The sequence below is a fragment of the Perognathus longimembris genome, chromosome 28 (genome assembly GCF_023159225.1).
Source record: "Perognathus longimembris pacificus isolate PPM17 chromosome 28, ASM2315922v1, whole genome shotgun sequence".
Lineage (NCBI taxonomy): Eukaryota > Metazoa > Chordata > Mammalia > Rodentia > Heteromyidae > Perognathus > Perognathus longimembris.
In genome coordinates, this window is record NC_063188.1 from 88049223 (window position 1) to 88065494 (window position 16272).

At 40.4% G+C, this 16272-nt stretch overlaps 2 protein-coding genes across 3 annotated transcripts in view; one reads left to right on the plus strand and one right to left on the minus strand.

Moving 5' to 3' along the window:
* Srpx (sushi repeat containing protein X-linked) overlaps positions 1-16272 on the plus strand; it is a 73840-nt gene that overhangs the window by 31050 nt on the left and 26518 nt on the right. The gene's annotated exons all lie outside the window — the stretch shown is intronic.
* LOC125343931 (ferritin light chain-like) lies at positions 12258-12915 on the minus strand. The gene has a single exon (XM_048336531.1). It carries the CDS (start codon positions 12898-12900, stop codon positions 12373-12375), a length of 528 nt encoding a protein of 175 aa, XP_048192488.1. The 5' UTR covers positions 12901-12915; the 3' UTR covers positions 12258-12372.

Genomic DNA, 16272 nt, shown 5'->3' on the forward strand with positions numbered 1-16272 from the left:
ACAAATTTTACATCAAAGATTTATTAATTGCTCTAGTTTGTTTTTTTTTGTAAATTAAATATTGAATAGAACAGAATATTTGTATAATATAATTAAGATAAAAATAACAAACATTATTGTGCTTACCTATTAGTTCAATAAGAACATTACAAAAGCCAAGCGCTGGTGGCTCACGCCTATAATCCTAGCTACTCAGGAGGCTGAGCTCTGAGGATCGTGGTTTGAAACCAGCCTGGGCAGGAAAGTCCGTGAGACTCTTATCTCCAATAAACTACTCAGAAAAAGCCAGAAATAGTGCTGTGGTTCAAACTGTAGATTGCTAGCCTTGAGCAAAAAGCAACTCAGGGACAATGTCCAGGTTCTAAGTTCAAGCTCCAGGACCAGAAAAAAAAGAGAAATATTACTATGTATGCTATATTTTTCCTTGTTTCCTCAGAGGTAACCAATACCCTAAATTCTCTGATTTTCTTTATAGTATTACAGAATATGTTTATATTTCTAAAACGATATTATTTACTTTTGCATGCTTTTGACCTTTGCATAGGTTGTCTCATATTGAATGTATTCTATAATTTGCTTTTTTCTTCACTCTACATAAGATCCTTGGAATTTGTTCATATTGCTGCATGTGGTTGTGGTTTCAGCAAACCACATTCACATTACTCTAGAGGACCCCACTGTGTACATGTGCCACAGTTAATTCAAGTTACTCTTGATGTGCATTCGGGTGGTTGCTAGTTTTATGGTCTTACAAAGAGTGCTGTTAGTAGAATACTTGTCCATTCCCTTGGAACGACATATAGGAATTTCTTCATAACAAATACCTAGGAGTGCACTAGTGGGCTCATAGTGCATGCTTTTTTTAAACTTACTTTAGTGGTCCTACATAGTTTAGTAAAGAGGTTATGTGCACTTCAACTTGTACTACCAATATGTGCTTTCATAGCTCACCATGCAACAAGGATTTTAAAACTTTTTTGAAACGAATAGGTGAGACATAATATAATTGTGGTGTTAATGATTACTAATGGGATTTCAGTGATATCATAATAGCTATGATAATATGGTTATGAATTCCCTGGGGGAGGGTTATTTTATCTTCCACTCAGTGCCAGGGTACAAGGAAAGAAATTTTCTCTGTAGCTCCCATGCCAGAGATGGATTATTTCCAATTCAGTCTACACTGAAATTATAGGGTGTGAACATAAAAAAAATTTAGGTGAGAGGTCTTTTCTATGACTTCAGACTTTGGTCCCTGGAGTTTTTTTGTTCTATAATTCAGATCTCCCTACTCCATGGAAATTAAGGCCAAGTTTGGGCAGTTGTCCTCAAAATGAAAGTTGAACTTCTATATCTATTCACCCTGTCCAAGATCCTATTTCTTCAGAGGTTTTTGGCCTCTGATCATTCCTTGCTTGTTTATATAAGCTCAAAGTAAAATTTGAAATCTTCATCCAGAACTTTTAGTTGCTTTTCATGTGAGTACACCCAGGCCAAGTGGCTCACTGGATTGTGAAATAGAATCTTAATTGTTTGGTTTGGAAATTAATTCCTTTTTCAGCATATAATTGCTTTTCAATGCATTTCATGGAACTGGGCCAAAGCAATCTAGTAATTTGATGAGTTGAAAGGCAAATGTACCTGCTTACACTACCGTTCTCAGATTCACAAACTAGAAAATTCCCAGTGCTGATCGTTAAGCCAATATTTGTTCAAAAATTCACAGTAAAACCAAAAGCTGCCATTTGCTACTATTTGAAAAATTGTATGTGTGTTCACCAAGGGCAGAAAGAACAATCCTAGTCCCTAGGATGGGTCTCATTTACTGCCCGCCTTAATTTCTCATTTAAAATTCCCTGTTCAGCATTTTTTTTGAAGACATTGGCATTCTTGGTCTGAAAATGCCCATTTTTTTTAACTTTCTTTAATGATGAAGAAGCTCCTATTGCCTATTTGATTGTGCTATATAAAGTTTGAAAGGACATACCTGGTGTACACTTAGAAAGTTATTCCAAGACCCATATCTACAAAATAATAACTATTGAAAGAGATGCCAATAGTGTTTGCATTCTTTCCTTCTTTTTGAATAGGTTTCATGTGAATATACTTATTAAATTAGGTGATTTATATAAATTGCCTGCATTTTTCTCCTTTCTCTGACAAAATACCCAAGAGAACAATTTAGAAAGGAAGAATTTATTTTAGCTCACAGGGTTCAGTCTATGGTCAATTGTCTCCATATATCTGGGCCGGTAGTGAGGGAGTGTGTCATGGCAGGAGTATGTGGTAGAATCTATTCACTTTATGGCAGACAGGAAGCAGACAGAGGAAAGGATCAGAAAGCACTTAAAACCTTCAAAGATACATGTCTAGTGACCTACTTCCTCCAGCCAGGCCCCACTTGCCAATATTTCCACCACCTTCCAAAACAGTGCAATCAGCTGGGGACCAAACATGCAACACAGAAGCCTGCAGGAGACAATTCCTATTCAAACCATAACAAAATCCTCTATGTGTGATGGTAATTAATAACTCCATTCCTCCCATTATAGAGTACATCCTGAGTTCAGATAAATTATGGAAAATATATGTAATACACACATATGTATACATGTGTACATATATGTATCTGAAACAAAAGTATCATGAAACAATGTGAACATTGTTTTAATATTTAGAAAGTCCGTGTGTGAGTTTTTCTACATATTAATGTTTTTCCAATTCTAATCAAATGTATTTTATTAAAAACGAAGCCAGAGCTAAGCTCTGAGAGTTAGTGGCTCATGCCTAGAATCCTAGGTTCTCAGGATGCTGAGATCTGAGGATCCCAGTTTGAGACCAGCCAGGGCAGAATAGTTTATAATACTCTATCTCCAGGCTGGGAATATGGCCTAGTGGCAAAAGTGCTTGCCTCACATACATGAAACCGTGGGTTTGATTCCTCAGCATCACATATATAGGAGAAGCCAGAAGTGGCACTGTGGCCCAAGTAGTAGAGTGCTAGGCTTGAGCAAAAAAAAAGAAGGAGGAGGAAGAGGAGGGGGAGGGAGAAGAGGAGGGGGAGGGAGAAGAGGAGGGGGAGGAGGAGGAGGAGGATGAAGAGGAAGAGGAAGAGGAAGAAGAAGGAGAAGAGGAAGAAGAAGAAGAAGAAGAAGAAGAAGAAGAAGAAGAAGAAGAAGAAGAAGAAGAAGAAGAAGAAGAAGAAGAAGAAGAAGAAGAAGAGGAAGACGACGACAGGGACAGTGCTTAGGCCCTGAGTTCAAGCCCCAGGACTGGCAAAAATAGGCTCTATCTCCAATTGACCAACAAGAAATTTGGACTAATGGTGTGACCCAAGTGGTAGGGCACCAACTGTAAGAAAGCAGTGAAAAGACTCTGAGCTCAAGCCCAGCCACCAGCATAAAAAAGAAGCTGGTTCCTTAAATTTATGGAGCAGCATATTAATATGATTTAAATTTGAGTACAGTGATGTTTTAAAATAGAGAATTGGAGATGATAACATTGAGACCGATTTCTTTTCCCAAACCTCAAGTCATGCCATATGTTTTAGTCATTCATTCAAATGTGAATTGAAATTCACATTGGAATTTTTCATTCAAACATTAATAGTTTAAGACAAAACTCTTAATGACTTATGACAGGAACCAGCTTGAACTAGTTGAGGGAAAAGGAAGATTTTATTGTTTCATGATAGGGTTGTGTTGATGGGACAGAAGAATACTGGAACTAAGGGCTCAAATACTGTAGGATCACTTTCTCAGTTTTACATCTTTGTCCCTGCTTTCTCTGATGGGTGCATTTTCTCAGGTTAGTATTATCTCTGAGATTTAGCTTTTGTCACTGACAACTTGAGAGCCTACATCTACCTCTCAAGAATCTGATTTTCGGGGCTGGGGATATGGCCTAGTGGCAAGAGCGCTTGCCTCGTATACATGAAGCCCTCGGTTCGATTCCCCAGCACCACATATACAGAAAACGGCCAGAAGTGGCGCTGTGGCTCAAGTGGCAGAGTGCTAGCCTTGAGCAAAAAGAAGCCAGGGACAGTGCTCAGGCCCTGAGTCCAAGGCCCAGGACTGGCAAAAAAAAATAAAAAGAAAAAAAGAATCTGATTTTCGAACTGTGAATATGGCCTAGTGGTAAAAGTGCTCACCTCGTGTACATGAAGCCCTGGGTTCAATTCCTCAGCACCACATATACAGAAAAAGCCGAAAGTGGTGCTGTGGCTCAAGTGGCAGAGTGCTAGCCTTGAGCAAAAAGAAGCCAGGGACAGTGCCCAGGTCCTGAGTTCAAGCCCCAGGACTGGCAAAACAAAACAAGAATCTGATTTTCCTTGCTTGGTTCCTATAAGCATCTCTGAAGTTAAGGGAAACTAACCTCTAGATGACACTGACAGTAATTCAGGTCTCCAGAAGAGGCGTCTTATTTCTGGAATGACACCTAGTAAGCTATAGCACCAGGCACTGTGTGCTAGTGGATCATTTCACCTGCCTGATGGTATAAAATGCTTACAGATTAATTAATTTGTTTGTTTGTTTGTCAGTAGTAGGGCTTGAACTCAGGGCTTGAGCGCTATCTCTGAGCTGTTGTGCTCAAGGCTAGCACTCTGCCACTTGAGCCACAGCTCCACTTCTGGCTGTTGGGTTGTTAATTGGAGATAAGACTCTCATGGACTTTTCTGCCTGGGCTGGCTTTAAACCACAATCCTCAGATCTCAGCCTCCTGAGAAGCTAGGATTACAGGCATGAGCCACCAGTGCCTGGCCAGATTATCATTTTAAAAGCTGAAATTGTCATTATTTCAGATTCACTTTCTTTTTGTTTCCTCCTGAGCTTATGTCTCTGCATGGTGAACATAACTGACTATTGTGTGTGACTATTATTTTGACAGTAAATGGAAAATAGATGCTTTCAAAAGAACAAAAAAGCTTCCCAGGATAGAAAAAAAACCATCTCTACTTCTCATCACAAGCAAAGCTAGCTTAAAAAAGAAAATCTTCCATGAAAGATTTCAATAAAAAGTCCAAGTTTTTATCCTTGGGTACTGGCATCCTTAGGTTCTTTGTTGTGAAATGAAAGAATGTTCCAGAAGGAAAAACCCTTAGGTTTCACTCAACTGAGCAGGCTGTAACTTGTCACTTACAGATTACATGATGTTCATGTCAGGAATGTTTTCTGAAATTATCTTTCCTCACAGCCTCTTCTTATTCTCTCTGCCATTTAATCTACTGTATTAAAATATCACTCTCCAACTAGCAATTAAGGGCTTGCTGCCTACCATTCTCAGCACATACCGTGGTGCTTTGATTTTCTTAGTATCTCTCTTTTCCTCAATCCAGTTATTCTCAGTTTTGTTATGATGTGCCAGAATTTTTGTGAATTATACCACGGGTTGACTGCCAAGAGCTATGTACCCATCACCGCTTTATTTGGCAGCTTTTTTGAATCTTAAGTACAGTATCTGTTTCCATAAGTACAGCTTTCAAGGTTTTGATACTAGGAGAACAGCCTAGGCAAATGAGTCCTGTGCAGATTTAATTCTCAAAAGAAAGAACCCTTCTGAAGGATTCTCAGAGAGAAGGGAATAAAATTTGAAAATATGCACTGCATTCTTCTATCACCTCATGTTACAGATAAATAAACTGAGGCTGGAGAAGAAAGAGGTTCTTTTAGTTGGGACCATACACATAATGATGGAATACAAACTTAATTCCAGGACTCCTAGAGTAGAATTTTCCCAGAGAGGATGTCCAAACGTGGTTGAGGATCCTCAGTACTTAGCTTGGTATTTCATGTGACATGCCATCTATGGTCAGAACCAAACAGGGGAAAACAAAGACTTCTGTCACCAGCCCTCTAAAGCCTTTCTTAGATCCTTAGAATCCTTCATTCTGAGGGAAGAAAGGATTACCTACACAAATGTTACATGTTCCAGAGTGTTTGTTATAAATCATTTTCTAATTGTTCTAAGACTCACAGGAAGAAAAGCATCCTACCATGACTTATTTATTAGGAAGACTATATTAATAATTGTCCAAATAAGGAAGGTTTTGAGTGTGCAAGGGAATGCTATCAATGCATAATATGGAATGGTAACCATAGGAAGTGATGAGAATGTTAATTATGATTATTTTACAATAAGTAGATGCATCAAAACATCACCAGGCACATCTTAAATGTATACAATTTTTGTTGATTATAGCTCAATAACATTGGAAAATGTAGTGGTATGGAAACAAAGGCATTAGATGGATCTGGGCCATGGAAACTAGTGACTCCCACCAAAGCTACCAACAGAAAGGAAACAGAAAATGTATGAAGTAGTATTTATCTTTACTGTGTACTGGGAGTGCTGACACTTTCAACATTATCCTGTCACTACAAAACTACCAGTCATAACCCACTAAATTAGGACAACAGACTGAAACACACTACTCTCCAGTTGATTGTTGGCAATGACCAGAGACTTCAGGTGATGCCAGAGAAGAGAAGATAGGCTCTATAAACTTGTCCCAGTGAAATGTTTTGGAGAAATGTCTTCTCTCAAGAAAAAAGGGTTGGTGGTCAACATGTTCTTCAACTAATTCTCACGGCTAGGAAAAGGGTTAGGGCAATCATTCTAAATCCTTTTGTTCTACTTTGAACAGGTTTTATCCTCCAAGTATTCTCTTTTCTTGCTTGTGGGATTTCATATTTCTCTGCCACAAATATTGAGAAGCAGAGCATGCAAGGAAGAGGGCCTCAGTGATAGTTTGGGCTTACTGGTTCTAGGCCTGTGTCTTGGTATTAAACCCTCTGAAAAACAAGATTTTCTTCTCTTCACCTTCTAACACACACACACACACACACACACACACACACACACACACACAGAGAGAGAGAGAGAGAGAGAGAGAGAGAGAGAGAGAGAGAGAGAGAGAGAGAGAGAGAGAGAGACTTCCATGCTGCTCTGGGACATCTCACCTCCATGTGGAAACTGTGAAGAATGTACAGAGCAGGCCTTATCTACCAGTCAGGCAAGTGGGACTCACCTCTAGAGTTCTTCAAAAGCCTCCAAACATATTATAATTTTCCACCGAAGAACTTCCTTACTATAGAGAACAAAAGGGCTACTGTCTTCTTCCCTCTGTCCACACAACCTTTTCTTGAAGTAAGTATCTATGATTATACACTTGTGTGTGTTAGCTAGAATCATAGAATATAAGAGACTCAGTGGTCATATTTTTCATTTTTTTTCCTAAAGAAAAAATTTATCATTTGTATTTATAGACTAAATTTCACAATATAACTGGAGAAGACTGGACATATGACTTTTCTAGTGGCTATTAAGTTCGAGAAAGAGAGAGAGAGAGAGAGGAGGGAGAGAGAAGGGAGAGACTTTAAATAACAAATTATAGAGATCATTTAGATATAGAAATTTTTAAAAACACACGGAAATTGTTGATAGCCTTAAGAGTCAGGTGCTGTATTTAGTATTTGGGGGGGGGGGGCAGTCCTGGGGCGTGGACTCAGGGCCTGAGCACTGTCCCTGGCTTCTTTGTGCTCAAGGCTAGCACTCTGCCACTTGAGCCACAGCGCCACTTCTGGCCGTTTTCTATATATGTGGTGCTGGGGAATCGAACCCAGGGCTTCATGTATAGGAGGCAAGCACTCTAGCCACTAGGCCATATCCCCAGCCCTGTATTTAGTATTTTTAAAGTCTGTCAAAAACATATCAGAGAGAGTTGTCATATACTTATATTTTCAGCAGAAGCTGACTTATATAAATACTAGCTCACGTCATGTAGACCTTCAATGTGTACTCATTGATAAAAATAGAGGCTGGGAATATGGCCTACTGGCAAGAGTGCTTGCCTCCTATACATGAAGCCCTGGGTTCGATTTCTCAGCACCATGTATATAGAAAAAAGCCGGAAGTGGCGCTGTGGCTCAAGTGGCAGAGTGCTAGCCTTAAGCAAAAAGAAGGCAGGGACAGTGCTCAGGCCCTGAGCCCAAGCCCCAGGACTGGCAAAAACAAAATAAAACAAAAAATAGAAAATGTGATTATGAACCATTAGTATAGAAACTTATGAAATAAACCAAAGTTAGTAGTCAGTTATTTTATGTTTAATATACTATTTTAAGAAGACATAAAATTATACCGTTTTGTTTGTGGCAATCCTGTGAGGCATGGCCTGTTGGCATAGCTGAAATTGAGGGCGATCAGTCTTCACTTGGTTCTCTACAGGCAAAGCCTATGATTTGTTGAGGGATTGCCTTCCAGAAAACCTAACTGAGGAAAAGAAGCAAGAAAAAGCTAAGCAAAGATGGAGGCCCAGGTGAAGTTTAGCACCAGGGGTGCTCAGACTTATAAATTCTGCAGGCTCCAACTCTTACCTTCCTCTCAAAGACAGGAGACTAATCTTTTATCTTTCCATAGCAACTGAATGTTGGCTTGCCTCCAGAAAAGGGGTGGGGATGGGGAAGCAGTTCTCTCAGCTGAGGATAATTCTTTAGAGTTGGTGGAAACCAGTGAGCCACTAGCCAGCAGAGGCTCCCAACAGCTGGAAAATAGGAACATTAATCTGGGTAACAAGGGAATCTGGCCAGAGCATAAACAATTATCTGCTGCAGTACCCTAGGAGAAGGTTATGAAATACACTCTTGAGAAGTACAATAAAATAATCTAACTTCAAGCCAAATATCCTTTCTTCCTTCCTCTATTTTTACTTTCTCTTTTTTTCCAATTTTCTTAGACAAATATGATTTATTATATCAGAATTTTATAATTCAAATTCTGGCCATAGCTTTGCTGGCTCAAGGTCTCTCCTAGGGTTACAATCAAGTTATTGGCATGGCCTACAGTTTTATTGGAAGGATTAGCTTTTGTGTGTTGTGCTGGGGGAAGAGGGGAGATCTTTTAATTATTCTACAATTGTTGGAAAGCTTTGGTCCCATACCACATAGGCCTATCCACAGAGCTCTCTCATGATTTGGCAGCTGGCTTGACCCAGCATAAGTGATCCAAGAGAAAAAGTGAGATATATTATTGAAGATGGAAACATCCATAGTATAACAAGGAACCTTTATCTCCAATTAACCAGCAAAAAACCTGTGAGTGGTGAGATGGCTCAAGTGGTAGAGCACCAGCCTTGAGCAGAGAAAGTCAAGTAAGAATGCAAGGCTCTGGGATTAAGACCCAGTTCAGGCACAAAAAGGAGGCACAAAAGAGTCACCTGTCAATAGAAATTCTATAGTTCATCTGTCTACATTCTGATAGTTCTTGGTTGTTTCTCATAGTATGGAAAGAATTTTCTCTGACTTCCTACTCTGCCCTCCGAGCAATCCTTTCCTTCCTATGAAAAGTAGTACCTATTTACTGCTAGGTAAACCTTCCTGACAGGAAAAATCTGTGATCTCATTCTGCCATGTCACCATCTCCCTTGGTCAAGCTGGTGATATTTCTGCACGTACACCTCTTTAAAGAGCAAAGTTGATCTATGAAACTTCCTACATTTCATTCTGTCAGACAGAAGATGTATCCACAAAACATACAGACATAAACTCCTCTCTTTTTTTGAGAGGATTTAAGGTATATCCTTAACTTAGTTTTATTAATGACCTTTCAGTAGATGTACAAAAGAGGTGCCATTTAAAAGTTTGTGAACACAATGCATCTTGATCAATGTTACCCCCATCAACATTCTCACCCTCCTTTCAGTCCACACCTTACCCTGTTTTTCTTAATTTTGTGGCATATACAATGAATTCTTCATGCATTCTCTCCTCTTTTACCCCTTCATTTGTCTGCCTCTCTCCTCTTGGCCCCACTCACCTCTGTATGTACCCAATTTCTGGTGCTTATTTTGTTGGGCTTTGACCTCATCTTTCTAAAAACATAGTATTTGAACTCTCCAGAGTCTATTATAGTTCAGTTGATTCATTTGTAATCAGTTGAACTTTCATATGAATGAAGGTACTCAAGCAGCAGCTAGATTTAACAAAGAACTCTTCAGCTTAGTGTTTAGATCATATTTTCCTGGTAGTGTCCTGAATTTGATCTCTGTTCAGAAGCTACTGAAATATACATTTTCCTCATTGCAGAACATTCTACTGGACATCACTAGTTGAGAAGAAACCAATATAATCAAAAAGTCATAAAAGATAGTCTTTCATCTTGTTTTAAGTGTATCTGCCTCTCTGACTCTGTATTAAAAAGAGACAAACAGTAAGGAAATATCACATATTTTTTCCTTTTTGAAATTGTATTTTATTATCTTTATGCAGTTGTACAAATGAGTTACCATCACCAAATCAGTTTATGAATGCAATGCATCTTGATTGATACTGTCTTCTTTATCATTCTCCCCCATCCCTCCTAACCTAACCCCTCCCCTCCATTCTCAATTCCATAGGATATATATGGAATATTATAACTACATTCTTCTCTCTTTCTTCACAGCCCTCCCTTTGACCCCACCCCCACATCTTTCCAGTACCCGTTTTCTAGTATTCATTTTGCTGGACTGTAATTTAGTTTTTCTAAAGAATTATCCTCTGCAAATACCATACTTCAGGAAATATATTTGTGTACACTGGCATACAACCCTGTAGGTGTTTGTACTTTTTGAATTCTCCCTTGCAAATACCATTTTTTTGGTTAATACATTTGTGTGCCTTTGCATACAAACTCATATGTTTATAGATTAGTTATAGCTTCCACATATGAGAGAAAACATGCATCCTTAGTCTCTCTGGACCTGACTTACTTCACCTAATGTAATTTTTTCCAAGACCATCCATTTCTTTGCAAATGATATAACATTCTTCCTATTGGATAATACTACATATTTCTAAAATAAATGTTATAGCATGCATCAGTAATAAAGAAGGCTCTCAAACTATGACTCTTAAATTACTTTTAGGTCTCAAACCCTGATTATTGAAGCCTGTCAGTTTCTCTTAGGAAAGTTTATTCACATACCAAACACATGTCCATTGACAACAGGTTGATGGTCCTTCAAAGTACTTCCATTGATTTCTATAGCCGACCCTGGTACTCAGGTTACAGATCCCTGATGTAAACACAAGGCCCTGAATTCAAACTCCAGTACTACCAAAGAATCACTGCTGCAAAACAGACTTTAGTTTCTCATCAACTTTTGTATAAAACTGATGGTGCAGTTTCTTATTAAATATATTGATTTTTGATAATGGTAAATTATATTTAGAGTAATAATGATGGGAGGAAAAATAGAACTTTGTGGCAGAATATTTCGAATGCAAAACTGTATTCAAAATGAGTAAAAAAAAACCTGTTCCTTTAGCAAAAACCATAAAACAGACTACTAAGTTTGCCAATTTGGGTTATGTGTCATAATCAATATCATGTAGCTTAAGGATAAGTTTTGTATCAGTTGCAAATCCCCCCACCCCCACTCCACACCTTCCAGTGAGAAACCATTTGGAATGATGAAACACCATAGTAGCCTTCTCAAATCCAGATTCTTGATGGTGTTCCAATATATACAAAAGATATAATTCATGAGTAGTTGGGTTCTGGTGGCTGAAACTTATAATTATAGCTCTCAGGAGGCCAAGATCTGAGGATCACAGTTTGAAGTCACCTCAAGCAAAAAAGTCTACAAGACTCCATCTTAAAAATGACCAGCAAAATGACAGATTGGAGGTGTGGCTCAAGTGATAAAGTGCCAACTATGAAAGGGAAAAGCAAGCTGAGGAAAGGTGCAAGATCTTCAGTTCAAAGCCCATATGGTACTGACACAGGAAAAAATGTATTTTTTAATGAGTGACTTTGGTGTGTCAGTGATTTTATCCACATGGACATTCAGACTGAAAGAGTGAGATTCAGTAGCTCAGGAAGATCCTTGTTTGAACTTGGGGAAAATAAAATTTACAAAACCCTCTTTTGAATTAAAATAAGTTTCTGCACTCAGAGCAAAATTATAAATGGAATTGGCTCCACGTATGACAGAGGGACAGAGTCCTGCACAGCTTTGAGTTTCTGACTTTGGAGCCAATGTAGTTGTGTGGAAGAAACACTGAAACATTCTTTCCAAAGAATGGTAATCCAAACCATGTGCAGACTGATTAATGGATATGTCATAATAAAACCTCAATTAACAGAAATCTGAAAGGATGGTCTTTTGTATAGCTAGCTAGGAAGCCTGTCTTGCTCTCTCCTCCCTAGTCTGTTTTTCTTTTTCTTTCTTTTTTTTCTGCAATAAGCTTTATTTCATTTGGTCCAAGGCTTGAGAAGAGCTCCGGGGTGGTTAGTTAGGAAGTTGCCCATGGCTAGAGGGAGAGGCTCAGGTGGAAACCCTGATGTCACGCGATGCACAGATGGCCCCCAAAGGCTGCTGGACTCTGGGGTCTTCTAGTCGTGCTTGAGGGTGAGACGTTTGAAGAGATACTCGCCCAGCCCGGCCTGAGGGGAACCCAGCCTGCGGAGGTTGGTGAGGTGGTCACCCATCTTCTTGAAGAGCTTCACCCCTTCAACCAGGAAGTGGTTCTCTAGGAAGTCACAGAGATGGGGGTCTGTGCGTGCAGAACCCAAGGCATAAAGATCCAAAATGGCTTGGTTCAGGTTCTTCTCCAGGTTCAGGGCGGCTTCCATGGCTTCCACGGTTTTCCCCCACTCATCTTCAGAAGGCTTCTGCACATCCTGGAACAGCGCGCGGCCGCCGCGCTGGTTCTGCATCTTCAGGAGGCGGTGGGCGCCCTCACGCGTCTCCTCCGCCAGCTCGCGGAAGAAGTGGTCCACGCCGTCCAGGGCCACATCGTCGCCATCGAAATAGTAGCCCAGAGAGAGGCAGGTGTAGGAGGCCCTCAAATGCAAGTTGCCCAGTCGGTTGACAGCAGCCTCCACCTCGGTGGAATAATTCTGACGGGGCTGGGAGGTCATGGCTACTCGTCGATACAGAGCTAACCACCCCCCCCACCCCCCACACACGGCGTTGGTTGGTCCTGGAAGCAGGAGACTGGCGGGCGAGAAGATAAGGGTCAGAGGTTGTGAGTGGAGAGGAGATCTGAAGGCAGCTGGTGGTGGAAAAGAGGAGTCCCCGGGTCTGTTCCGTCCAAACACTGTTGAAGCAAGACACAGATCCGCGGGACTGGCACACGCTTCTTTTCCTTTCTTTAAAAAATTTAATCATGTAGAAAACTGTTCCCTAATATATATAAATCTCATTTGCTTTAGTAAGTCCAATCTACTGAACAACATCGCGAATGTGTCTTTTTTTTTTTATTTTTGTGCCAGTCTTGGGGCTTAAACACTGGGCCTGGGCTTTTGATCAAGGCTAACACTCTGCCACTTGAGCCGTAGCTCCACTACTGGCATTTTGATGGTTAATTGGAGATAAAAGTCTCAAACTTACCTGCTCAAACTGGCTTCAAATAACAATCCTCAGATCTCAGCCTCCTGAGTAGATAGGATCATAGGCATAAGCCACTGGAACCTGGCTATAAGTATGTGTTTTATGTATTTTAGGATGCCGAGTTTCTAGACCAGTATATATGTTTGTGCTGGCCTTGGAGCTTGAACTCAGGGCCTGGGCAATGTCCCTGAGCTTTTATTGTTCTCTGTTAATTTTTGTTGTTGCTTAAGGCTAGCACTCTACCACTTGAACCACAGCTCTATTTGACTTTTTGGAAGTTCATTGGCTATGTCTCTCATACTCTTCTACTTGGGTTGATATCTAACTGCAATCCTCGAATTGCAGCTCGTGATTAGCATGAGACACTGGTGTGTGGCATGGTCATTGTACTTTTGTTTTTGTTTTTGTTGCCAGTCCTGGGGCTTGAACTCAGGGCCTGAGCGCTGTCCTTGGCTTCTTTCTGCTTAAGGCTAGCACTCTGCTACTTGAGCCACAGCGCCACTTCCGGCTTTTTCTACATATGTGGTTCTGAGGAATCGAACCCAGGGCTTCATGTATACAAGGTGAGCACTTTACCACTAGGCCATATTCCCAGCCAGTCATTGTACTCTTATAGAAGTTGATTTCTACCCTACAAAGATCATGAGGGAACAGTAGACATGACATCCTATTGCAGCCAACCCATCCACAAATGTCTGCTTCACAAATACAGAGCTATAGAAAATAATAATGTCTTCCTTTTGATCTTCCAAATCTCTAAAAAGCTGATTGACTCATAGTCTAGGGATCAGAGAACCTAGGGATTGTGCTTTGCATCCTTTTACTCCTTGAAATGCAGATAAATGTGGACTCAGAGGTGCTGGGAATGGGAGGCAATGGATAATGTGTAGCATAGCTCAAATTGAAATGTTAGTACAGCAAGCTCCCAATATCTCCTGGCCAGTTTCCTCTACTGTCCACATTTTACATTAACATAGCAGTGTCTAGAATACTACATGACCTTTAGTGACCATGTCTCCTTATGCTCTATTTGGCTGAGCTAGTTGCTCTTGCTTTCCTTGTATTTGAGGAACTAATTAAGTTCCTTGAAATTGAGTCTTGATATTTAGACCATGCTGGCCTGGAATTTCCTATGTAGTTCAGACTGATTTCAAAATCGAAATCTCCCTGTGCCTTAGTCTCCCAAGTGCTGGCATGGTAAGCATGTGCCACCACACCTAGTGGAGATTTTTTTCTTTTAATTTGTAATAAGATTAATTGGTTGGGATAAAGGAAAGTATCATGGCAGTGCTATTTTTAAAAATTAATAATTACTTATTTATTGTCAAAGTGATGTATAGAGGGGGTACATTTCTTTTGGCAGTGACATTTGAAAGAAGGATTTTGATGAGGTCATTCTGAGGGGAGAGTGTGGTACAGTAGCCAGTAACTCTGAAAGTCTTGGAGTATTTGAAGAATAAACCTGGCTTGGGGGTAGACTAAGTACACCTTAAGTGGGATATCCTAGATTTGCCAGGCACCGATGGCTCATGCTATTCAGGAGGCTGAGATCTGAAGATTACAGTTCAAAGCCAGGCCAGGCAGAAACATCCCAATGGGATTCTTATTTCCAATTAACCACTCAAAAACCAGAAGTGGAGCTGTGGTTCAAGTGGTAGAGTGCTAGCCTTGAGCACAGAGGCTCAGGGACAGTGCCCAGGCCCTGAGTTCAAGTCCCGCAACCAACTAAAAACAAAAGAAAAGAAAGGACCCAAACTGGTCCCGTGAGAAACACTTTTGTCCAAATGGCAGACTGAGAGAAAGGCTTTGCCTAGAGAGTGTGTCCAGAAAAGAGTAAGAGAGATCTCAGGATGTAGCACAAGTACTGCAGCACTTACTTAGTAAGCAGGAAGCCCTGAGTTCAAGGCTCAGTACTATAAAAAGACAGGAGGAAAAGAATCAGAAAAGCCTTGTAATTTACAAGGCAAATGAAAGTTTGATGTAAGTGCTGTGGACAAGTTAAGCCAGGATGGCAACTGAGGGGATAGTGTGCATGTGTGCACACACATGAGCATGTGCTTGTGCATGCACACAGGTGCATTTGTGTGTTGCACAAGAGGAAGAGTGAGAGAGAAAGGAGGAGGTAGGAAGACAGGAGGAGGGAGAGAGAGATAGAAAAAGAGAAAAGAAGATTGCTGCTCTTAGTATGGTTGTTTCAGGTGTGTGTGTGTGTGTGTGTGTGTGTGTGTGTGTGTTAAATTCAAATGATTAGAGATTCCTATAGAGTGATATACGTATATACGTTTCTTTTCTTTCTTTCTTTTTATTACTGGAACTTGAACTCATGGTGTTGTGCTCTCACTTGGCTTTTTTCCTCCACCACATGAGCCACACCACTACTATCTTTTTGCTGGTTAATTGGAGTTAAGCCTTACAGACTTTAATGTCCAGGCTGGCTTCGAACTGCAATGCTCAGTCATTACCCTTCTTACTTAGAGAGCATTCTTGGGATAGTTTTCCTTGCTCATGCTGGATCAAGCAATATGAGTTTGATGATTTGCTTCATGTTTCTAAGTTGCATATGTGGTTTCATGTTCAGGTTTTGATGTGAAACAATGAAAAGTTCAGGATTGGGTACAGGCCAGGAGGGCTGGAAACAAGATGAGGAACTCTGCAATAACACAGGACACAGAAATGGTCTACCCTGGCAAGGGCACCTATACCAAGTGGACATAGGCCAGTCACCATTCCCCCCTTTCAGTTTCCACACTCTTTTTGTCTGTCTCAGACTACCAGTGAAATAGGATCATGACACATACGTTCATCCTATGTGGAGAGGGTCTCTGTCCAGTAGTACAGCTGTAGGTATCTGGAGGTAAATGTGTGGTCAAGATGGCATCAAATCAGTAATTAGTTTCTGA